This window comes from Macaca thibetana, chromosome 15 (assembly GCF_024542745.1).
Source record: "Macaca thibetana thibetana isolate TM-01 chromosome 15, ASM2454274v1, whole genome shotgun sequence".
In the NCBI taxonomy this organism is placed as follows: domain Eukaryota; kingdom Metazoa; phylum Chordata; class Mammalia; order Primates; family Cercopithecidae; genus Macaca; species Macaca thibetana.
Genome location: NC_065592.1, coordinates 88305010 through 88331794, shown reverse-complemented (window position 1 = coordinate 88331794; position 26785 = coordinate 88305010). Strand labels below are relative to the sequence as shown.

The 26785-nt window shown below is 40.0% G+C and overlaps 1 protein-coding gene across 5 annotated transcripts in view; it reads right to left on the bottom strand.

The window, feature by feature from the left end:
• Window positions 1–26785, bottom strand: part of PCSK5 (proprotein convertase subtilisin/kexin type 5) — a 468460-nt gene that overhangs the window by 418709 nt on the left and 22966 nt on the right. For all 5 annotated transcript variants that reach the window (XM_050761595.1, XM_050761597.1, XM_050761598.1 and 2 more), the window contains exon 2: window positions 8165–8269. In XM_050761595.1, the coding sequence (XP_050617552.1) occupies window positions 8165–8269 (105 nt within the window). The remainder of the gene's footprint in view (window positions 1–8164; window positions 8270–26785) is intronic.

The window sequence follows — 26785 nt, the reverse complement described above, 5'->3', positions numbered from 1 at the left end:
ATGTCCTTTCTTCATTGCACAATGCTTGAATGCTCTGCTTTAAATTCTCTTCAGAGGAAATGGCTACGGATAAATGTAACAAATGGGAAGCTAAAGCCTTGAACTTGATGCTGGGCCACACTTATAAGGAGACAATTGCTTTTCCAAGAGAATAAACAAAGGGCTTCAACTATTTAAAGAGCTATTATGAAGAAATGGATTTAACACTATATAGAATTCTGGAAGGCAAAAGTAGACTCAATGGATAGATGTTACAGGCAAGCAGATAATAACTAACAAGTTAAACCTCTTAAAATATAGAAATGTTTGCCCTGTCTGATGGTGAAACCTCTTTCATTGGAAATGTTCAAACAGATCTGAAAAAAATTCCTTTTAGAAATACAATGGATGGAGGTGGCAGGCGCCTGTAGTCCCAGCTACTCGGGAGGCTGAGGCAGGAGAATGGCGTAAACTCGGGAGGCGGAGCTTGCAGTGAGCCGAGATCTGGCCACTGCACTCCAGCCTGGGTGACAGAGCGAGACTCCGTCTCAAAAAAAAAAAAAAAAAAAAAAAAAAAAAGAAATACAATGGATGGTATGGCAGCATTGGATAAAGTGATAAGACTAAATCAACTCTAATTCTAAGGAGTCTGTGATTCCACAATAAGTAATGTTATATGAATAACTTTTCCAAGTGAGAAACGCAGCCACACACAACCACGTGAAGAGGCAGGCTGGCTGAGGTGAACATAGGGAGCAACAAGATGGGAGATGCCCATCGCTGACATATCAGAGGGGGTAACACTGTCCTAGTCTTGGGATAAAAACTGACCCATAATAGACTGTAGGATAGAAAAAGGATTGGAAAAGATAAAAGATTGATAGGCTAGAACCTTTGAGATAAAATCTAACAGGGGGAAAAAGGAGAAGCCATGCTTATGTAATTAACTACATATGCATAGGGCATGGGTGTCTAACTTAATGGCAGTTTATGGTTTTACTTTTAAAAGTCAAAAATGCCCTACCCTACTAGAAAAGTCAGGATTTTAGTTTTTCTGGTTTTGGATAAGGGGAAGGAAAATGAAAGAAAACAATCTTCTTCTCTTCACTCCCTCTCTCACACTCTTCCAACTCCGTGAGCAACAAAAGAGCTTCCATCCAATATTCTCCTACAGATAACACTGTCCTTGACCCAAATGTCTGTGGCTGGCCAAAATTTATAGACAGACTAGTAAGAGGCTTTGAGGATGTGAACTCAGACTATTGTTTCTAAAATTTAGCTTAGATCTCTCGGAGAAATGTTGGTAAGTCAACAAGAAAGATGTGGACAAGAAGAATGAAAGCCTTATTGGGCAGACTGCTTTAAAATATAACAGCACTTTCTGCAAAACTGTGTTATTATTGCCCTAGTGCTTCTATGTTAGTATGTTAGAAGTCTGTGAATCTCTGTCATTTAAAAAGTTAATCATAACATAATGTTAACACACATTATATGTGTGAGTCAAGGCTATTCTTGTTCTCTGGGCTCATGTGCCCAAACTGACCACATCATTTTCTTAGCACCAAGAGGGTTGTTCTTACAATGTGGCTACTTTTGCATTTCCTTCTTTGAAGCCTTGTAAGTAAAGAATAAAAGGAGGGGAAAAAAGGAGTGTGCAATTTACTATAGTAAGTAAAAGCCAGGATCTGTTTAGCGTGTGTATCCCCTACGATTCACTCATGTGTTTTTCCTTTCTTGAGAAGGTGGTGATCAAAATTAACTTTAAGGTTGCATCACCGATTTTCCACGAAGCCATTTCACATGGTCCAAACCCACAAATGTACCTCCACTCCGGCACACAAATCACCCACCCTATCCACACCCAAGATCAAAGAAAAGGAGACCTGCCCAAGAAACCAAGTCACACCAACACTTGCCTTATATGCCCAATGAAGCCAGCTGGGAGTAAAAAAATCAAAAATGAGCTTGTAGAAATTTGCAGTCTCTAAGTATTTTTTTCCCACAAAAGACTTATTAATTGGGAAAGGGGAAATACAGGTGTACTTTGTTTTATTGCACTTCTATTTATTGCACTTTGCAGATACTGCGCTTTTTACAAATTGAAGACTTGTGGCAATCCTGTACCGAGCAAGCCTGTTGGTGCCATTTTTCCAACAGCGTGTGCTCGCTTCGTGTGTCTGTGTCACATTTTGGTAATTATTGCAATATTTCAGACTTTTTCATTGTTATCATATCTGTTGTGGTGATCTGTGATCAGTGATCTTTGATGTACTATAATTGTTTTAGGGTGCCACAAACCACACCCATATGACAGTGAACTTAATCAATAAATGTTGCGTTTGTTCTGACTGCTCTAGACTCACTGGCCATTCACCATCTCTCTCTCCCTCTCCCCAGGCCTCCTTATTTCCTAAGACACAACTATATTGAAATTGGGCCAATTAATAACCCTACAATAGCCTCTAAGTGTTCAAACGAAAGGAAGAGTCACTCTGGTCTCACTTAAATCAAAAGCTAGAAATGATTACACTTGGTGAGAAAGGCATGTCGAAAGCAAGCATAAGCAGAAACCCAGGCCTCTTAGTTAGCCAAGTTTGTGACTGCAAAGGAAAAGTTCTTAAAAGAAATTAAAAAGTGCTACTCTCATGAACACACAAATGATAAGAAAGGGAAACAGCGTTATTGCTGATAGGGAGAAAGTTTTCGCGGTCTGGATAGAAGATCAAACAAGCCACAACATTTCCTTAAGCCAAAGCCTAATCCAGAGCAATGCTGTAACTCTCCAATTCTAAGAAGGCTGAGAGAGGTGAGGAAGCTGCAGAAGCAAAGTATGAAGCTAGCAGGGATTGGTTCATGAGGTTTAGGGAAAGAAGCTGTCTCTGTAACTTAAAAGTGCAAGGTGAAGCAGCAAGAGCTGATGAGAAGCTGCAGCAAGTGATCCTGAAGATCCAGCTAAGATCATTGATGAAGACAGCTACACTAAACAACAGATTGTCAAGGTAGATGAAATAAAACAGCCTTCTGTTGAAAGAAGATGCCACCTATGACTTTCATGCTAGAAAGAAGCAGGTGCCTGGCTTCAAAGCTTCAAAGGATAGTCTGCCTCTCGTATTAGGGGCTAATGGAGCTGGTGACTTCAAATTGAAGCCAACGCTCATTTGCCATTCCAAAAAATCCTAGGACCCTTAAGAATTATGCTAAATGGGGGGCTGAGTGTGGTGACTCACAGCTGTAATCCCAGCACTTTGGGAGGCCAAGGCAGGCGGATCACCTGATGTCAGGAGTTCGAGACCAGCCTGACTAACATGGTGAAACCTCGTCTCTACTAAAAATACAAACATTAGCTAGGCATAGTGGTGGATGCCTATAATCCCAGTTACTCAGGAGGCTGAGGCAGGAGAATCGCTTGAACCCGGGAGGCAGAGGTTGCAATGAGCTGAAATCATGCTATTGCACTCCAGCCTGGGTGACAGAGCAAGACTCTGTTTAAAAAAACAAACAAACAAAAAGAGTTACACTAAATCTACTCTGCCTGTGCTCCATAAGTGGAACAACAAAGCCTGGATGACAGCACAACTGTTTACAGCATAGTTTACTGAATATTTTCAGTCAACTGTTGAGACCTATCACTAAAAAAAGGTTCCTTTCAAACTATTACTGATCACTGACAATGTACCCAGCCACTCAAGAGCGTGGACAGAATTTACAAGGAGATTACTGTTCTCATGCCTGCTAACACGATATCATTCTGCAGTCCATGGATTAAGGAGTAATTTCTACTTTCAAATGTGTTTAAGAAATAGATTTTATAAGACTACCGCTCTGATAGATAGTGTTTCCTCTATTGGATCTGGAAAAGTAAACTGAAAACTTTCTGGAAAGCATTCACCATTCTAGATGCTATTAAGAATGTTCTTGATTCATAAGGGGAGGTCAAAATAGCAATATTAGCAGGCGTTTGGAGGAAGTTTATTCCAACCTTCATGGATGACTTTAAGGAATGCAAGACTTCAGTGGAGAAAGTCACTACAGATGTGATATGTGATAGAAACACCAAGAGAATTAGAATTAGAAGTGGAGCCTGAAGATGTGACTGAATTGCTACAATCTCATGATAAAACGTGAACAGGTAAGGAATTGCTTCCTATGGTTGAGCAAAGAAAGTGGAATCTACTGGTGAAGATGCTGTGAACATTGTTGAAATGACAACAGAGAATTTGGAATATGACATAAACTTAGTTGATAAAGCAGTGGCAGTGTTTCAGAAGATTGACTCCAATTTTGAAAGAAGTTCTACTGTGGGTAAAATGCTATCAAACAGCATTGCACGCTACAGGGAAATCTTTTGTGATTTCCCCGTAGTTACGGGGAAATCAACTGTGTTGGCAAACACAGAGTCAACTGACATGGTAAATTTCATTATTGTTGGATTTTAGGAAGTTGCCACAGCCACCCCAACCTTCAGCAACACCACCCTGAGCAGTCAGCAGCCATCAACACTGAGGCAAAACCCTCCACCAGCAGAAAGATCATGGCTCACTGAAGACTCACAAGATCATTAGGATATTTCAGCAATAAAATATTTTTTAATTAAGGTATACACATTTTTCAGACATAATGCTATTACACACTTAATAGACTATTGGATAGTATAACTTTTATATGCTTTGGAAAACAATTTGTGTGACTTGCTTTATTACAATATTTGCTTTATTGAGGAGGTCTGGAACCAAACTGCACTGTCTCTGAGGTATGCCGGTAGTAATGTTAAAGTAGAGAAACTGGCAGATACGATATTTACCATGTGTTCAAAGTTAACACCACCAGTAATGAAACAAAGCAGTATCACATGCCTCTCAATCTGATGCACTGAGAAGAACACATCGCTTCTCTGATATTCTTGCCAAAAATGTTTTTGCCAAACTTCAATCTAATCATGAAGAAACAGACAAACACAACTTCAGAAATATTCTACAAAATAACCGGCTTGTACTCTTTAAATGATTTCTAGCTTATGAAAGAAAAAAAAAAAGAAAGCTGAAGAAATATGACAGAGCAAAGAGGACCTGGGAAACACGACAACTAAATGTGATCCTGGCCCCAGAGGCAATCAAAAAATTTGGATAAAGTCCGTAGATAATATTAAATTAATATTAATAGCCAGATATTTATTGTTATACTTACGGTTATAAAACAGAATGTCCCTATTTTAAATAACTACACAGTGAAGTATTTAGAACTGAAGGCGCATCATATCTGTAACTTGATCCCAAATGTTCAGAAAATTTATATATATGCATACATTACATACATATATGTGTGTATATCAGCCGGGTACAGTGGCTAACTCCTGTAATCCCAGCACTTTGGGAGGCCGAGGTAGGTGGATCACGAGGACAAGAGATCAAGACCGTACTGGCTAACACAGTGAAACCCCGTCTCTACTAAAAATGCAAAAAATTGCCAGGCATGGTGGCACACACCTGTAGTCTCAGCTACTCAGGAGGCTGAGATAAGAGAATTGCTTGAACCCAGGAGATGGAGGTTGCAGTGAGCCAAGATTGTGCCACTGCACTCCAGCCTAGGTGACAGAGCGAGACTCCATCTCAAAAATAAAATAAAATAAAAATAAAAAATATGTGTGTATATGTGTGTGTAGATAGAATGATCAACTAATTGTAGTAAAATGTAAAGCATTAACATTTGGGGGATCTAGGAAGAGTATATAGAAATTCTTTGTAACATTTTCATGTTTGCACATTCTCTGTAAACAAAAAGTTTCTTAAAATTAAAGCAAACAAACAAAAAACACAAGGCCAGGCACGGTGGCTCACGGCTGTAATCCCAGCACTTTGGGAGGCTGAGGTGGGCAGATCGCTGGAGGTCAGGAGTTCAAGATCAACCTGGCCAACATGGTGAAACCCCATCTCTACTAAAAATACAAAACTTAGCCAGGGGTAGTGGTGGGTACCTGTAATCCCAGCTACTCAGGAGGCTGAGGCAAGAGAATCACTTGAACCTGGGAGTTGGAGGTTGCAGTGAGCTGAGATTGCGCCATTGCACTCCAGCCTAGGCAGTAAGAGTGAGACTCCGTCTCAAAAAAAAAAAAAGCAGGAACTCCCAATGTCCTTTGCTCCCCCCACCCCCAACACTGAGAAGCATTGCAATGCTCTGGGTGGTCTTCCCTGAAAGCATCAAGTTCCCTTCGGGCATTAGTGTATCTCCAAACCCCAGAGCCTAACACAGGGCCTGACGTCTGCTAGGGGCTCGCAAAAGGGCCAATGAATAAATGAACTACAAGAAAGATCCAAAAGAGTGGGCAATCCCCAATTTGTGGCTCTCCCTCTGCAGAGCTGGTAGGAACCCTGGCTGTCTTGTGTAAATGTTAGCCGGGAATGATGAGCAGACGGCATTGGAATGGAGAGTAAGTTGTGGCTCTACTCTAAGGGATTATTTTTGTTGAGGAGGCAGGGGAGTGCAGCATGTACTCTTGGGCTGGCCTGCAATGGCCCCGCTCTCCTGAAATAGGAGTGCATTCCAGGTACCACATGTCCTACCATACAAGGTCTCTGTCAGATCACGCATAAGCCATGTGATGCTCTGAGATAAGAAGAAATAAACACCAAGATGCACCAAGATAACAAGAAGGATCGAAATAGTTTCACGTTCAGTAAATCCTTTATCATGAAAATAATGCCTCATGACATTTTACTTCCCAAACCACGAGTACTTAGTTTAACAAATTCACATTGATTTTGTACATGAGGTCTGAAATTAGCATCATTTTAATTATCAAAGTTCAAGAAAAACTTCAAAAAAGTTTAAGAGTTGAAAAATAAGACTTTGCTTTGAAAATGCAGCTAATTCATGAATGTCCCAAACTGATTGCCTCTCCAGAAAACTTCAATTCTGAATAGTGACAAAGGAAAAAACATGTAATCCACAGACCATGAAAATGTATTAGGGGATGTTCCTATAACCCACAGAAAATAGGGACACAGAAGAGATGTGCTTTTTCTAGCCAAGTTACAATTTCACAATCACGAACACTGTGTCATAATATTCCAGAAAAAAATTAAACAAGGCTAACTACAGCACATAACTGAGGGCAAGACGCAATATTGCAAACCTCATTTGCATATTAATTCCAGGGGCCTTTTTGCTTTATAAGGAATATAATTTTCGAGGATATCTAGATGAGATTGCTATGCACACTGGTAGGGACTTATCTACCAGTTTATTTGAAAATGAGTTCTTAGGGCAAACCCAAATCATAAGGAGGGGAAAAAAGCAACACCACCCTACAATCAGGAATACACAATCAGGAGCCCACTGAGGAACTAGGGCAAGTTGGTACAGCTGCGCCCTCTTCCCCTTTACTTGACACGTCAGAGAGGCCAATTAGTTCTCAGTCAAAACTCCATTCCTTCCTCCAACTTAATGAATAAGGGCAGATACTTAACTCGACCTCAGAGTCTTAGTTGTCGGCTATTAGTTTGTCCCTAACAACCCTCAGCTTCCCATCTCCCATTTCAATGCTGCCCCACTTCTCTAAAACGGGAGAACCTATGCATAGCATGCTTGCTTCTAGGCTCTCCCAGGGCTATGTTGTCTGTAAAACCCAAAAGGACTTGGCGCAAGAAAGATACCTGATGAGGCCCCAAGAGCAGGAGTCAGCTTCTCCCCTTTCTGGGCTCAGTATCCCACCTGTTCCAGACACAGTCTAGTCCTGAAGCTGCCAATGGTGTGGGTCTATCAATGCCAAGTAAAATCACGAGGATTCACGGTGATCTGTACCCCCGACCTAAGGATTCTGGAAGAAAACCCTCCTTTTGTGGAGCTCATACAACCTCAGATCTGTATGCAAATAGGCAGACAGCATGGTATTGTTACAGTTCAGCTGTTCTCAATCAAACTGTCTTCCCCAGTCCCTAGGCCCTCTCACTTCTCTGTGAGAACCCGTAGCTATGGATACCCCTGGGCTGCTCTACAACTGGGATTTCAATAAAAATCAAGCCACTGCCTATTTTTGTCTAAAGAGGAAGCAAAGACACTAGACCAAAGGATAATATGACAGTTCTAGAAATCTGAGTCTTCATGCTGGTCATCAGCTCCTAGTGTGTTATCACCAATGAAAAATGCAGAAGCTTTGCTTCTTGGTCCCCACCCAACTGGTTCTTCTTACCTTTGGTTCCATTGAAATGAAACTGTGGTTCCCTCTGCTTGAGATAACTGACCTTTTAATCGTCCTGCTATGGTAGAAGTGGTAGTAGTCCTTCAGGGCCCCTATCTGCAAAGGAAAGGTGGGAAGGAAAGAACAAAAGAAAGACATTAATGCATGAAAAACATCTTCTGTTTTCCTGTTTTTCATTTAAAAAGGAACACAAAATGAAAAAGGTCCATAAATTATGCAGCTGCTGGCTGTGCTTAAATGTTACCTGAACCTTGGTGATCACTTTTCTAAAGAAGGACACGTGATATGAAATGGAGTGTCCTTGAGGCAGTGACTGCGGAACTAAAGATTATAATGGGGCAGCTTAGCCTCTCCAATCTCCTTTTAATGTTTAATTTATATGCAGCATTTTAAGTAATTCTATATCAATCTATACCCAAATGTGGGAAAGAGGGGGAAAAAAATCAAATAGCTATCTAGTTATAAAAACACATTGCATTTTGTTTGCTCTGAGAAATGTACAATGAAGGACCTTGTTAGATTATTTATATAGCTAATTTGAAATATGTCTTAAGCAATTGATCATTCACAAAGATAACATGACTCGGTTTGTTTCTGACTTCTGTAGAGAGTATAAATATAGAGCTCTTATTCATTTATTGCAAAACTAAAAGTAAAATCGCAATTTCTAAAATGAGACAAAAATCATACACCCTACCAATCAGCTAAGTTTCCTGTATAAAGACAGTTGGTTCTACTTTATCTTACCCATTTCTTCAACATTCCAGTCCTCCCATTTACATACACCTTTCCTCAGGTAGCTCTGTTTAGGATGGCTTTGAAAATGAGCCCCTGTCCACTTTGAAAAAGCAAACGAGCAAAACCTCAACCAACCATATTTTCTCAGCAAATTATAAAATGTAGATCACAGAATGAAAACTGAACCACGCATTGAAGACAGAAGAACTCAGTTCTAATTCCAGCTGACACTCACCAGAGCTAAACAACATACACTAAGTCTCTGTTTCCTGTTCTATAAAATCGGACTTTGCGCTAGTTAATTTCCAAGACCACTGCAGCGCCCAGATTCCATTCTTTGACGCTCACATGCTTTGGGCAAATACTATAGTAGCTGTTTCTCCAGGACATCCATGGCTCTGCCCTAAAATAATGACTATCATCAGGAAGTTTTCCAATTGGGACAAGTCAAAAGTTCAACTTTCCTAATTTAAAAAAAAAAAAAAAGTCTTGGCCCAGGTTAATTTTTCCAGATAAAAGCTTCATTTCTCATTCCCTTCTTTTCATCAAGTTCTCAACCATCATCCCACTCGATTTCTGTGCTATTTAGAAATCATGTCCTCACTAGGGCTTTACACAGTAATTAAATGTCTCATCATTAAGATTTGAAAGAAAGTCTAAGTCTCACATTTTTTATTCAAGTGGAAACTGCTCTGACCTACACAGATGAAATCCTGGACTCTGAAAACAAGTGGGGAATGCAGGCGGGGAAGCTTCTCATCTCAATGATCCTGGACTCTGAAGCAGCAGTGAACAATGAGGAAGAGGGCACAGATGCCAGCCCCAGCCTCCAGAAGTGTTTTAAGGAGGGATTTACAGGTCCATTTTAAGATTCCAGAGGACTAAGGGTAGAATTCAGGAGTGGTTGCATAATCCTTTACAAGAAAACCTTAAAATCCCAAGAAGCTTAGAGTTTTCATCGCCTGTAACTTTTGTCAAGAGCTCTCTTTGGTAAATACAGTAGTTCTCATGGAAAGAAACAGAATCTCCATAAGGAAGATAGATCCTCACAGAACAACCCCCTCTCATATGTTTTCTACACAGTAGCTGGAATGAAGCTTTCAAAATACAAATCCGGCTGTGTTCTATATCCTACCCCTGCCTAAAATCCTTTAGTGGATTCCCTTTGCCCTTAAAATAAATAGTATCAGTCAACAATTAATAATATTTCATAATATAGTTTTAAAAAGTAAATCAGAATAATAATATTGTATTAAACTTTTATTCACACTGTGCCAGGAACTATTCCATACGCTTCATCTAACTCACTGAATAGACCATTCTCCTCCTCTGACCTAGGGGCCTGCGTGGTCTGGCCCAGCCTCTCTCTGGCCTCACCTCAAATCACACTTACCAGCGTTCTCTCTGTACTCTGGCTGATATTGTTTGGCTGCGTCCCCACCCAAATCTCATCTTGAATTGTAGCTCCCATAAATTCCGCATGTTGTGGGAGGGACCCAGTGGGAGATAATTGAATCATGGGGTGGGTTCCCCCATACTGTTCTCATGGTAGTTAATAAGTCTCAAGAGATCAGCTGGCATGGTGGCTCATACCTATAATCCCAGCACTTTGGGAGACCAAAATAGGCGGATCACTCGAGGTCAGAAGTTCGAGACCAGCCTGCCCAACATGGTGAAACCCTGTTTCTGCTAAAAATACAAAAATTAGTTGGGCATGGTAGCACATGCCTGTAATTCCAGCTACTCAGGAGGCTGAGGCAGAAGAATCACTTGAACCTGGGAGGTAGAGGTTGCAGTGAGCCAAGATCATGCCACTGCACTCCGGCCTGGGCAACAGAGCGAGACTCTGACGGGAAAAAAAAAAAGAGCTGACGGTTTTATAAGGGGAAACCCCTTTCGCTTGGCCCTCATTCTCTTCTCTTGTCTGCTGCCATGTGAGACATGCCTTTCACCTTCCTCTATGATTGTGGGGCCTCCCCAGCCACATGGAACTGTAAGTCCATTAAACCTCTTTCCTTGGTAAATTGCCGAGTCTTGGGTATGTCTTTATTGGCACCATGAAAATGGACTAATACACTGGCTATGCTGGACTTCCTTCCATTCCTTGACTGAGTCACGCTCATTGCTCCCTCCACCTGTAGCACCTCCCCTACTTCCACCCTCTCCGACTGAACTCCTCTTCCTCATACTTTGAGTCTCATCTCAAGTAGGAAGTCTTCCAAAACTCCCCAGGTGAGGTCAGCGTCATTAATTATACCATCTCATATTAATAGAATCAAAAGAATATGCACCTCTAGTTATACCTTAATTAGTACAATTACTGGTTTAATGCCTGTGTCCCCATCAACCCATATGTTCTATTGAGACAGGAGCACATCTGTTTGCTCAACCATTTTATTCCCAGCTCCTAGTGCATGGCTCAACATAGGATAGAATGTCACTAAAGACTGCTGAATGAATGGCCCAAAAATCAGAATCCAGCCGAGTGCGGTGGCTCACGCCTGTAATCCCAGCACTTTGGGAGGCTGAGGTGGGGGGATTATGAGGTGAAGAGATCAAGACCATCCTGGCCAACATGGTGAAACTCCATCTCTACTAAAAATACAAAAATTAGCTGGGCATGGTGGCACACGCCTGTAGTCCCAGCTACTCGGGAGGCTGAGGCAGGAGAATTGCTTGAACCAGGGAGGCAGAGGTTGCAGTGAGCCGAGATCATGTCACTGCACTCCAGCCTGGCGACACAGCAAGACTCTGTCTCAAAAATAAATAAATAAAATAAATACATAAATAAATAAATATCAGAATACTTAAATTACTAAAACCACATACAGTAGAGCTACATGCAGCTCAAAATCTCTAGTATGAGTATCAAAGAATTATCACATCAAGGCTGATTTCAGCAAAAATGGTTTAGTTCTACCTTAACTGCAGTACCAACTCTTCCAATGTTCTGAAGGTTGTGGGTTGAGACATCTCTACCCTTTATTTTGTTTCATTTTGCTTGCAAGACAACAGTTAAAGAGTAAAGTGCCTTAGTTCAATTATTCTGCCCCATCTAAACAAAATAATCTATCACCTTCTAGGAATATATATATATAAAAGCATGTTTATGTCTCTCATCTATTAATATGCATGTTCCTTATTGACGAGAATTATCTTTTGTATTCTTTCAACAGCACCAAGCATACTATTGGGCATTTAATAAATATTAAGAAGCAAAATGTCACAACACGTTGGAAGTTATTCAATAGAAAGGCAGTGTATGAAAAAAGAGCAGTGATATTATCTATAAGCAGGCATTCCATCTAGCTTCTCCAGGGTAATGTAAAACAAAAGCTGATCGTGGTTACGTTATTCAATAGCAGCAAGGACTAAAACAAGAAGCAATATATAACTAACATGGGGATATCTTATAAATAAATCAGAAACAACAGGAGTATATGAAGTATAAAATCAATAGCAAATAGTGCAAAGCCCAACCTTTTCCTTAACGCTAGCTACATAAAGGAAAGAGAGAATAATTTCTTCACTCTTAGCCCTCTAAAGCTCCTCTTCTATACAGTCACAACTAACACAACTCTATACACAACTCTAAGTCAAGGAATTTCATCTCTTGTTCCTGATTCTGTCAAGTTTTTGTGCTTTTTCTTCCTGAGTGGTAGCCCGTCACCCTTGCACCGAGAATTCTCCTATCTCTATCCTTTTTAGAACCAAACTGTGTTCTTAGGAAAGGCGTTGTAAAGTACTTTATACTAATAAATGACCGGTAGACTCAGTGTTTCAGTTCTTTCAGGGACAACTGCATTTGATGAGAAAATTAAAACTTGAGCCAAATAAATGCGTTCACAGAGCCTGTTATTTTGAAAAAATAACCATTGAAGTTTTGGGTTTACTTTTTTTTCTAGCAGCAGGAGGGCACCTTCCCAATGTTCCTACATTTTCGTATCACAAGCAAGCTGATGACTTTTGAACAGAGAGCTGAGACCCATGCGTTACACTGGCTTTGCCCCTGAGGAGCTGTGTGGCCTTTTAGAAATCATTCACCACTGGCGGCTTCACCTGAGCATGCAGCGAAACCCCTCACCAGTCTAATGACACAGAGTTTGCAGCTTCCTTGTACATAGTTCTGAAAGGTGACCAACTGACCCCCACAGAGAGTTTACCCAAGACTAAGGAATTTCCTGGGACACAGGATTTTTCAGTGCTGAAATAGGGACAGTTGGTCACCTAGTTATGAAGCACTGGGGTCACCAGCACTGTGGCCCCCTTGAAGAACCAGTCACTTCTCTCGGGCTGCTTCTCTGCTTGGTTTTCCCTCCTGCCTTCCTCAATTTATAGATTCCTCCAAATTCTGTACCTCCTTTTTGAAAAGTAGTTTACCTTCATTCTACACACAAATTAACCACAGGGGCAAAAGCTGGAATGGACATTTCACGAAAGAAGATATACAAATGGCCAGGTGTGGTGGCTCACGCCTGTAATCCCAGCACTTTGGGAGGCCAAGGTGGGCGGATCACGAGGTCAGGAGATTGAGACCATCCTGACTAACACCATGAAACCCCATCTCTACTAAAAATACAAAAAAATTAGCCGGGTGTGGTGGCGGGCGCCTGTAGTCCCAGCTGCTGGGGAGGCCGAGGGAGGAGAATGGCATGAACCCGGGAGGCGGAGCTTGCAATAAGCCGAGATCGCACCACTGCACTCCAGCCTGGGTGACACAGCAAGACTTTGTCTCAAAAAAAAAAAAAAAAAAAAAAAAGAGAAAAAAAAGAAGGTTTACAAATGGCCAATACACACATGAAAGAATGCTCGAATGCAAATTAAAATCATAATAGCACTGCACACACACTACAACAGCTAACATTAACAAGACAGGCAATGCCAAGTTTTAATGAGATTGTCGGGCATGAGAATTCTCATATATTGCTAATAGGAGCATAAAATTGTTCAACATCTTTGCAAAACCATTTGGCCATTTATGAAACACACACTCTCTTCATGATCTAGACATTTTGTCTCTAGGTATTTACCCAAAAGAAATTAAAACATTATTTCTAGACAAAACTCATACACAAATGTTCATAGAATTGTCTTAATAGTAGCCCCAAACTGGAAACAATGCAAATGTCCATCAATAAGTGAATGAAAAAATATATGTACCATAACTTATTTTTATAAAGTATAAAATAGAATATAATAGGATAAAAAAAAATCATATGGCATATAATAGAATTATACCCAGTAATGGAAAACAAGAGGAACAGTCAATCATGAATACATTTCAAAATATGTTAACACAAAAAAGTGCATACTATATGGTTCCATTAACATAAAATTCTAAGACAGATAAACCTACTGTATAGTGAATGAAAACAGATCAGTGATAGCCTGGGTGTGGAGTGGGAACAGGACGGGAGATGCCTGGAGCCCCACGCTGAGAATGTTTTGCATTTTGATTATGATGGTGATCCCATTGGTAATAAGTGCAAAGGTGTGTGCTGGAAACAGCTCCTCCTCATCGGCTTCCAACATCCAAACACATCTTTTCCCAGCACCCTATTCAGTGACAGCAGATTGATGACTTAACATCAACAAGGATAGAAGTATTTACATTACAAAAAACTGGCGGAAGGTCACAAATTAGGGCCTTCTTTTCTCCAAGAAGAGCCAGTTAACTATTTACCAGCACACCACTGGGTATGTACATTTGTCAACACTCAGCCAACTATATACAGGAATATACATCTATATACAGGAATATATACAACTATATACAGGAATATATACATCTGGGATATGTAAATTATACCTCAATAACCAGTGATTTCAAAAAAGTTATAAATTCCCCTTTTCTGAATTCTGGTTATCTCTTTGCAATCCACAGAGTGACTTAGAGATTGGGAAATGAAAGAATCCACGATGTAGAGCTGGAATGTGTCCTCCAGCTCACACCTACCTGTTCCTACCTGTTCAGGTGAGATGGGGAAGAACCAAGTCATCAAGACCATTGTTCTTGTGGACCAACCTCTTTCCAATACTCAAAACTGAAAAGTCTGAAACTTCTACTTGTTAAACTCATTTCTGATTTAGACAGAAAGTTACCGAGGCAGTGCATGAGATACTGTTTTCATTAAAATTTAAGTGTGATGCTTCCTTAGCACTTGGCTAAATGTGAGAATGTTAAAATAATTGGAACTACTTGCCTTCTGTGTTCTAAACTCCGTAATATTCAAAGGAGAATCCATGAGAAGGAGGCCACGATTGCTTTCCTTCGTCACCAAGAGCATTCCCAATCTTGGGGCCCTTGCACCTCCTTCCTTCCGGCTGAAATGCTCCTCCAGAAATCTCTAGAACTCACTTCCTCACTTCTCAAAGACCACCTTCTTAGGGAGGCTTTCTGTGACCATCCAGTTTAAAGTTACTGTTGCCCCTCTGGCATACCCCATACCCTGATTTATTTTTCTCCATAACACTTATCCCCATATAACATATATATTTATCTTTATGTGACCCATTTATTGTTGTCTTTCCCCACTAGAATGTTAGCCCCATAAGGGCAGAAATTTTTGTTTTATTCACTGCTGGATTAGTCTCAGCTCCTATTAACAGCACCAGGCACACTCAATAAATGAGCAGAATAAAATGAATGAATAGCCCCTGGCATTGAGGAACTCAAAATAACAGTGGGCATGTCTCTAAACTTTAGGGAAAGTTTCTTGCTCATTCTTTTATAGCCCTTTTTGGGTAAATCATTGACATATAATGTAGCATATGCTCTATGCTTAGTAAATAAATGGTGAATGAATAAAAAATATATCTGAAATTAAGAATATATCACCAATAACTATATAATCATCAAAGTCTGTCTTTATATTTCTCAGTCCCCTCCCTCATCCCATCACACTTAATGACTTCTTCAAATCACTAAACAAAAATCATACTTATAACAAGGCTATTGAATTAATTTTAAAATAGTAAGTCAGAAGTCAAGGGAATGCAGCAATCTGATGAACTGCTAATATTTATGAAGTACAAGCCAGCTATTACTTCACTGCGGACTCACAACAGTATCAGCAGGCTATCATCATCCCTGGTCTACACACGAGACAGCAGAGGCTCACAGAGTGTAAGAACCTGCCCAGGGCCACACAGTTAAAGGATGAAGCTAAGATTGATGGTGGGCAGCCTAATTCCAGAGCAGATGCTCCTCACTACCCTAAAAGATGTTTGAAATACAAAGCTTCTAAGGATGAACTTAAAACTACAGCTACCCAGAGATCTCAACCGCTGTCCAGCAAGCTGTATTTCTAAGAGTTGTATAGAGAGGGGATATTTTCTAGGAATATTTCCATCTACTTTGAGCAGATGCAAAAAGAGATTGCCAAGTATCTCCAAGAGTAAGAGAGAGCTCATTCCTTTTCTCTGGGGGCGGGGGATGGGGGCAAGAATCCTGGCCTTCATACCTGGTTATACCGCTGACCCCAGAGACTTACATTAGTGTTTCCATGTCGGCAATAAAGTATTTTTAAGGCATACCTTCACCTCAAAGTGTCCAAGCCAGGATTTGAAACCATGCCAGCCTAACTCCAAAACAAGCACAGCATCCTGACACCCAAGATTTGTAAATGCTATTGCAACAGGCAGTAGAATGCCACACAATGACACAAAAGCTATTTTTCTTAGACTTTAGGTTTAAGTCAGTCATTCAGAGAATCCTTGATTCCTTCCTAAATTCCTTCAGGTTGAGACTCAGCTTTGAGCTTTTCAGAGAACGGCATTGGAGGGCATGAATTCAGAGCAAAATCACTACAGTATAGTTATTTTTAAATCAGGGTGCTCAAGGAAAGATGTATAATCTCTATAATTTCAGATGTCTAATCTCTCTATGAAATGCAGGTATGTGGTCGGCTGATTAGTGCTCCCCATCAAATGTCTACATCCTAACCTCCAAAACCTATGAATATGTTACCTTTATGGCAAAAGAGACTTTGCAGGTGTGATTAAGTTAGGATCTTGAGATGGGGTTTAATAACATCACAAGGGTCCTTATAAAGAAAAGAGGAGGCAGCAATTAGAGAAAGAGATGTGATAACCAAAGCAGAAGTCAGAAAGAAGGAGATGGAAGCAGAGACTGGAGAAAGATTTGGAAATGCTATGCTGCTGGCTCTGAAGATGGTGGAAGGGGCCAACAAGCCAAGGAATGCAGACAACCTCTGGAAGCTGGAAAAAGCAAGGAAACAAAGTCTCCTCTAGAATCTCCTGAAGGAGCACAGCTCTGCCAGTATCTCAATTTTTGGTTAGGACTTCTAGCCTCCAGAATTGCAAGATAATAAATTTGCATTGTTTCAAGACATTGAGAGTGTAGTAATTTGTTACAGCAGCAATAGGAACCTAACACAAGGTAGAAGTGTTACCTCAGGAGACGCCCATAGGAAAAGGAAATGACCATTGGAATTTGGTGCCTTTTTATTCTTCGTAATTTTCAGGAATCCTCAGGTATTTGGTTATCAGCTTCCAAATAGTTATACCAACATAGCTATAGCAATATAGGTACTCTGCTAAGCACTTTTTTTCACATAATCTTGATCTTGTTTAATCCTCAAAATAAACTGAAGTCCAAAATGAAGCAATTTACCTAGAAAAATAGAACTAGTAAATGGCTTATCTATTCAAAGCCACTGTGTAATTAACATGACTACCAATAAACATTCCCACTTCCTGAATGCTTTCCCTATATTATGTCTAACCTTCCCAACAACCCTCCAAAGGAGGGAGAATTACTCTAATTTTATGCACAAGGAAACAGACTCTAAACCTAAAAGAAGTTAAGTAATATGCCCAAGTGAAGAAGTGTCCAGGCCAGGATTTGAAACCAGGTCAGCCTGACTCCAAAAATCTATGCTTTTTCCAGGTACAACACCTTGATTTTATTTAAAACTTACTCAAAGGGTTTTGTAGAGTCACATTCAATTGCATAGGTATGCTAACATAGTATCCCCAACCTGTCTCACCTCCTTGCCCTCACTAATATGAAGCCTCATTATTTTACTCTAAAGCCACCTGAATAGAGTACAGAAGAATTTAAGTCCTCATAGTTTACCTTACTAGCAAGTAATCAAAAACATCTTGATTACGAATCCTGAGCAGGTAAGAAACAGATACAACACTTTCACCAAGGAAACTTAAGACACAGCAAATTGAATAAGCACCAGATTTTCCCAGGTTCATGTGAAAATCTGATGGTCTGTCCATCTATTCACAAGGGACATGAGATTTGCCTCAAAGCAAATCACAGAATCTCAGAGCTGGAAAACACCTTCATAAGATTTTAGTCTGCCCTTCCCCACTGGATGCAGAAATCCTTCCTTCCAATTGGCTAGGGTGCTGCATTTTCTGGGGCAGCCCATTTGTTAGAAAGTTTTTCCCAATAATTAGCCTAGGTCCATTGACTACTCAAGGCAACAACCCAACAGCATCATCCCTCTTCTACATGGCAGACAGCCAACAGATCCCTACTGGGTCTTCCTTGTTTCTGGCCAAACCTCAAAGTTTCTCCATTTTTTCTCATGTAGCAAGCTTTTGCAGGTTACTTCCCCTAGACAAGCCATCTGTAATGTCTCCCCAGAAAACTTGGAGCCCAGAACATAACACATCTCAACTCCAGGTAAGGGGGAGCCGGGATGGACTCCATAACACCATGACCTCCCATGGCAATGTACTTCTAATAAAGTAGTTTAAAATTAGAATACTTTAGCAGAATAAATAATCCTTGGGAACTCTTTTTAACTTGGTTCTCCTCCAGTCTGTACTTTAATTTTTTTAATGTACATGTAAATGATAGAAATCTATATTTCTGTCAAAGGTTGAATTTCATTTTCTGTACCCTACCAATGCTTTTACAGGCTATCAGACATTCATCCATTAACTGAGTGTGTACTATGTGCCAAGCAATGATCCAAAGACACTGTAGATAGAGTGAACAAAACACAGTCCCTGTTGATATGAAGATAATGTCCTGACTTGATTCTGCCAACCCCATGGTGTCAACTGTGAGTTTGAAATATATGTCTTCTACTGAATTAGAACATTTCTCCCAAGAGTACTCAAATAAATTTTCATATTAGCACACTACAGATAAGGACTGGGTTCAACATTCAACCTACAGTACGTTTATAACAGTTATTTAAGAATGACCTGGCAATGACATTACACTGTTATTTTCTTCAATCCATTTTTGTCCAAAATGAGTAATTATATCCTTAATATAAAATAACCCATGTACTCCAGTCCTCAGATAAGAGCATTTATTACTGCTATTTATAGTCAGCTATTCTTATGAAAATTTCTTCAAAACCCATCTGTTAGTAATTTCTGGAGAAACTTACAGAAATTATTATTTAATATTTAAGCTATCCCACCTGTTTTTAAGACACACATTTCCCATACACACACACACATGCATACACACACACACAAATGAAACAGAGAGCCCAAGAGAGGCTGAGAGAAAGAACACATGTCTGAAAATGGGGTCTGCACTCCTTTCTGTAGCATCATCTCAGGAACCTGAAGCATTGCCACATAGATGGAAACAAACAGAAAATAGTACATATTTTTACAGGTGAAAACATTGCTAGAATTACCGCCTAGAACAGTATATGTTCACTTTAGGTTCAGTGATGCTCAACGCTGTCCATGCATTAGAATTATATGGGGACTTTAAAAAGTACTCATGCCAAAGGACCGACCCCCTGACCCCCGCATACCTGCCCCAGAGATTCTGATTCTGACTTAAGGGTCTGAGTTAAGGCCAGGGCATCGGTACTTTTCTCTTTGAAAACCGACTAGGTGATTCTAATATGCAGTCAAGGTGAAGAACTACTGTTTCAATTCATCCATCTCATTCAGCAGAAATAGAAACATTTACCCTGAATCCTGCAATCTCCATTTAAATATTCCTACCTAGTTAATTAAAATAAGCTTAAATGAAAAAAATCTCTAATCACCTTTTTATTTTAAAACTAATGTAACTGGCATGTTTCATTCTTTATGCCTTCTATTAATGATCCCAAAAGCTCTCTCTCCCCTCAAAAAAAAATTTAGAAAATATGTATTTGAATGTGTATGGTATAATCAGATTCAGAATTGCCAACATTTTTTCCATACTGGTAAACAGAGGCTATTTTGAACTCTATAGCATTTTTTTTTATTTTGTTGTTGTTGTTATTGTTGTTGTTGTTGTTTTGGAGGGAGAGTCTCACTCTGTCATCCAGGCTGGAATGCAGTGGTGTGATCTCGGCTCACTGCAACCTCTGCTTTCCAGGTTCAAGCTATTCTCATGCCTCAGCCTCCAGAGTAACTGGGATTACAGGTGTGTGCCACCATGCCCAACTAATTTTTGTATTTTTAGTAGAGACAGGGTTTTGTCATGTTGCCCAGGCTGGTCTCGAACTCCTGAGCTCAGGCAAACCACCCAGCTTGGCCTCCCAAAGTGCTGGGACTACAGGCATGAGCCATCGCACCCGGCCTTGAGCTCTATAGCATTTTAAATAACCCATTTTATTCTTAAAGGAGAAGATTCAGAGTAGACAAGATGTGAGCATTAAATTAAAAACATGTGATAGATTCTAGCACTTTGGGAGGCCGAGGTAGGAGGATCGCTTGAGCCCAGGAGTTTGAGGCTGCAATGAGCTCTCATCACCACAGCACTCCAGCCTGGGTGATAGAGAGAGACCCCACCTTTTTTTTTTTTTTTTTTTTTTATACTTTAAGTTCTAGGGTACATGTGCACAATGCGCAGGTTTCTTACATATGTATGTATACATGTGCCATGTTGGTGTGCTGCATCCATTAACTCGTCATTTATATTACGTATATCTCCTAATACTATCCCTCCCCCCTACCCCCTCCCCACAAGAGGACCCGGTGTGTGATGCTCCCCTGCCTGTGTCCAAGTGATCTCATTGTTCAGTTCCCACCTATGAGTGAGAACATGCGGTGTTTGGTTTTCTGCTCTTGTGATAGTTTGCTGAGAATGATGGTTTCCAGCTGCATCCATGTCCCTACAAAGGACACGAACTCATCCTTTTTTATGGCTGCATAGTATTCCATGGTGTATATGTGCCACATTTTCTTAATCCAGTCTGTCACTGATGGACATTTGGGTTGATTCTAAGTCTTTGCTATTGTGAATAGTGCTGCAATAAACATACGTGTGCATGTGTCTTTATAGCAGCATGACTTATAATCCTTTGGGTATATCCCCAGTAATGGGATGGCTGGGTCAAATGGTATTTCTAGTTCTAGATCCTTGAGGAATCGCCATACTGTTTTCCACAATGGTTGAACCAATTTACAGTCCCACCAACAGTGTAAAAATGTTCCTGTTTCTCCACATCCTCTCCAGCACCTGTTGTTTCCTGATTTTTTAGTGATTGCCATTCTAACTGGTATGAGATGGTATCTCATTGTGGTTTTGATTGGCATTTCTCCGATGGCGAGTGATGATGAGCATTTTTTCATGTGTCTGTTGGCTGTATGCATGTCTTCTTTTGAGAAATGTCTGTTCATATCCTTTGCCCACTTTTTGATGGGGTTGTTTGTTTTTTTCTTATAAATTTGATTGAGTTCCTTATAGGTTCTGGATATTAGCCCTTTGTCAAATGAGTAGATTGCAAAAATTTTCTCCCATTCTGTAGGTTGCCCATTCACTCTGATGGTAGTTTCTTTTGCTGTGCAGAAGGTCTTTAGTTTAATTAGATCTCATTTGTCAATTTTGGCTTTTGTTGCCGTTGCTTTTGGTATTTTAGACATTTAGTCCTTGCCCATGCCTATGTCCTGAATGGTATTACCTAGGTTTTCTTCTAGGGTTTTTATGGTTTTAGGTCTAACATTTAAGTCTCTAATCCATCTTGAATTAATTTTCATATAAGGAGTAAGTCACCATCATCAGAGACCCCACCTCTTAAAAAACAAAACAAAACAAAAAACATGTGATAGAGTCTAGCTTGGGACAGCTTATGGCCCTGTCACTCCAAGTTTAAAAACCCTATTAGGAGGAGAAGCTCCCCCTATATCTTTGCTAATGGCTGTTCAGTTCAGAGATGTTTCTTTTTTTGTGTCTGTGTGTGACGGAGTCTCACTCTATCTCTAAGGCTGGAGTGCAGTGGTTTACTGCAACCTTTGCCTCCCGCGTTCAAGTGATTCTCCTCCCCCAGCCTCCTGAGTGGTTGGGAATACAGGCATGTGCCACCATACTCAGCTAGTTTTTGTATTTTTTGGTAGAGACGGGGTTTCACCAGGTTGGCTAGGCTGGTCTCAAACTCATGACCTCAGGTGATCCACCCACCTCGGCTTCCCAAAGTGCTGGGATTACAGGCGTCAGCCACCACCCCCAGCCCAGAGATGCTTTTTGTTCACTTGTTCCCATCTGAGTCCTTCTAACGATTGGTAGAGTTAGCACCTGCACCGTGGTGACCACAAAAGTGGGCCCAGAGTAGGGGAAGAGCAGCAGCATCTGTGGATAATGGCAGAGGGGAAGTGGGCGAGGCTTTTAATCAGATGTGAAGTTCTGCATCTAGGCAGATGTGAGGATGGGTCCTCTTTTTACAGTTCCTGAGGTTCAGACACTGTTGGCAGCCATTGGCTTGTTGTATTAATTAAAGACATTACAGATACATACCTATCAAAACAGATAAAAATAAAAGGAAAAAATGGAATATCAAACGACGGTGAGGATATGGAGTAAGCGGAATACTCATACGTTGTTGTTGGGAATACTTGGAAAACAGTTTGGCAGTTTCACATAAAATTAAATACTCACTTAACATACAACGCAGAAATCCTACTCCTAAGTATATTCCCCCAAGAAAAATAAAAACTCAACATTCACTCAAAAACTTGTACATGACTGTTAGAGCAGCTTTAGTCATAATCACCAAACACTGGAAACCACCCAATGCCCTACAGCTGGTGAACAGATAAACCGGTACATCCATACAATGTAATACTGCTCATCAATAAAAAGGAGCAAACTATTGATTAATTAATCAAGGATGAATCTCAGATGCATTACACCAACCAAAAAAGCAAAACTCAGAGGGCTGCCTACTGTATTATTCCAGTTATATGACCTTCTGGAAAAGAAAAGGTACACCAGAACACACATTAGCAGCTGCCAGGGGTGAGAGGTGAGAGGTAAGGCAAAAGGCTGACCACACAGCAGCACTAAGGAATTTTTCGAGGCAAAGGAATTTTTCTATATCTTTCTTATAGTGGTGGCTATACAACCATATGCATTTGTCAAAACGTACAGAATTGTACAGTGAATTTCATTGCATGCAAATGATACCTCAATAAACCTGATTTTTTTAACTCTATAGAGAAAAGCCCTGTCATCAAGAGAGCTGGTTGAAAAGGTAATGCAAAAGGAAAGGCAAAACATTAAGAAGTTATTTGTTTAGATTAAAATATATGATCAAATTGATGTTATTCAATTGAAGAACTTCCCTAAAGCCATAGCAACCACATCAACATTTGGAACTACACAGTGCAAAAAGCAACCTTGAGAATCATTTACAATATGTAAAGCCTCCCTTTTATGAAAGAAATGAAATATTTCAGCATTTCCAGTAAAGTGCTGCTTTCCACTAACATGACCATCTTAGTCACAACAAAATATAAACGATTATGCTACATGATGGAGTCATTTGGAACTACTGTAAACTGAAAAAAAAAAAAAAAAAAAAAACACACACAGCTGGCAATTTTGAAACAAAGATGAGAAGCTGTGTATAGTTTGATGTCTCCTAAGTGCTATCAGCCATACAACACCTAATATAAATGTCTTGAAATCAGTAATAAAAATCTATACATCAGTGGCTCTCAAAGTGTGGCCCTGGGGCCAGAAGCATTGGACCAGCAGCATTGGCATCTATGAGCTTGGCAGAAATGCATGTTAATCAGCCCCACCCTAACTGAATCAGAATCTAGTCATCACCTGCTCAGCCAGCTCAGTCTACGAGGTGAGAAGGAGGTCACCAAGCATGTTGATGAAGCAACATTCAACAAAGGGTGCAGGTGCAAGCACATTATCGTCCTTCCTGACCTGTGCAGTCAAGATGAAGCACCAATACACGCTGCATATACCCACCCAATCTATATTAATTTTCATTATTTTACAATGCTAAGGGTCCAACCTATGTTTAAAATAAAATGGGATTTCAAGAAGAGTTTTATCCAAACTCAACTCTAGAAGATAATGAAAAAACATTAATAATGTTCACAGTATTAGAAGTATAGTTGCCTATGAGAAACTATCTTGAGGAAAACTCAGTTCGCCTCATAACCAAGTGAGTAAAATTTCAGAACTAAAAATTCCCAGGTGACATGCATACTAATAATTGTAACTATTAAAAGTTAAAAGTTTGTCTTCCCATAACCATTAGGTCCTGCCATATTCTACTTTAGGTTAATGCTCTTCTTAGCTTCTACTTCCTAAATGGAAGGACCAATAATAATCTCTAAATTTTCCTTCCTCTTTTCAAGTAAAATGTTTAGATATCTCAACAGATATCTTAGTAGAAAAATGTTATTCTTATCAGGCTTCACAGGAGTTCATCAAACACAAGCAAGATGAATAAAGTAATCCCAAATATCTTTACAATTATATCAGCAGATGTGTGCAATGTGTAAAGCCAGGCTTTATTTGCATCAAATTATCAATGTCTCCTCTTGGTGTTCTGTTTTACTGATACTATCTGCCCATGATATCCATGAACTATAAATCCTGATTCTGTATAAATGAACCATCTACTCTTTGAGCTGCCTCGGGGCAAATATTGAATCTGATGCTAGCTCCCAGGTGACACATGGTTCTTCAGCAGATCATGCTCAAAGCAACAAAAATTTGAGTATCAGCCTAATTAAAATATTACCAAGATAGATCTGCTGCCTCTCACTTCACACACACTTGTTCCCAAAACACACAAAAAAATGCCAAGTGTTTTGGATTATCTGTGTGTTTCAGCATTGTACGTGATTGTCCACTTCAACAGTTTTACAACCTTGTAAACAGAATAAATAACTTATCAGGCCACGTGTCTTTGTCTTACTGTCTTATCCTATGTAACACCAATATTAACTGCTTATATTCATATGCTTTTCCCATCTTTTTTTTTTTTTTTTTTTTTTTTATCTGAGACAGAGTCTGCCTCCGTCACCCAGGATGGAGTGCAGTGGCGCAATCTCAGCTCACTGCAGCCTCTCAATTCACTGCTCACTGCAACCTCTCAGCTCACTGCAAGCCTCCCGGGTTCAAGCAATTCTCCTGCCTCAGCCTCCTGAATAGCTGGGATTACAGGCACGTGCCACCATGCCCAGCTAATTTTCGTATTTTTAGTAGAGACAGGGTTTCACCATGTTGGTCAGGCTAGTCTCAAACTCCTGACCTCATGATCCACCCGCCTCGGCCTCCCAAAGTGCTGAGATTACAGGCGTGAGCCACCTCACCCGGCCCTGCTTTTCCCATCTTTAAAGAGCTTTCCCTTACATTGTTTTGTGTAAGGTAACATCACCCCTTTGGGAAACTTGTCAATAACTTCCTGTTACTTTTATAATAAGATCAAAAATGCCTTTACTGGACCCAAGGGGCTATCCTATCTGGCTCCCATTTACCTAATATCATCCCCTAATACCTCCCTCTAACCCTCACTCACTATGCAGCAACCCACTGGCCTTCCTTCCAGCCTCAGAACTCTTGCACTTGCTGTCCCATCTGCCTGGAATTCTCTTTTTTTCAATCTCTTGCTTCTTACTTCCTTCTCGTTTTTTAGATCTTAGCTCAAATATCACTTCTTCAGAAGTCAAAGTCTTCTTTGACCTCTCTGCTAAATTGCCTTCCCCAGTTACTCTCTATCTGGTCAAGCAGTTTATTTCCTTACTTTAAACACACCGCTATATTGCCAGCACCTATCACAGTGGGTGGGATAAGACTGGTTGCCAAGTAAACATTTACAGAATGAATAAGTTATAATCTCCATTTTTGAAATAATAACACTGAGGCTCCGCAAAATTCAGTAATTTACCCAAGTTTATACTAATAGCAAGAGACAGAAACAAGATTTTTCTGACACCAAGCTCAGTGCTATTTTCACCATACTATATTAAACCTAAATAGGCTAAATGGTACAGTGTATCATAATTGGTGCTTGGAGTCATATTTTCAATTTTTATTAAAGTTTGAACCCTGACCTGATTAACTTTAAGATTAATATCTTTATCTCAACAATTCCTGAGCCTGGTTTTAAAGTGCCAAGCTTTTAATTTTCTTTCTTAACATAAAAAGTCCACTGACCTTTATCTCGGCAGTTTGCTTAGTCTTAAATATATGTCAAATAAACCCAAAAAAGAGTTTAAATAACCATTATGCCTACCAAGTAAATGTTTGTATCCATAAAATAGAAAGTTAGAAGTGATGTTTAAGAACATGTAACTTCCCGCACTAGATTGACTTTTAAGTATCTCTCTTCCATCATTCTAAGTACTTACTGTTGATGTAAAAGATAAACTCAATACAGTGTTTTACCAAAAGAATCACTGCAACATTTATAGATTTTTGTAGTAACTCAAGACTTATACTTATCTGGACAATTCCTCATATCTGCATAAGTGAAGAAAAAGTACATTTAATATATATTAAGCTTCCATCAGAGGTTTCTACACAACTGAAAATTAATCCATGAATTACCTTAATATTCCAAACACCGGATATTGCCTGTTTTATTTGCATTGTTCAAATACATGCAGGTAATTTAGTGGAAGAACAGGGCTTCACAAGTTTTCCTCCCTCTTGGTTCTAACATGCCAACAGTCTGT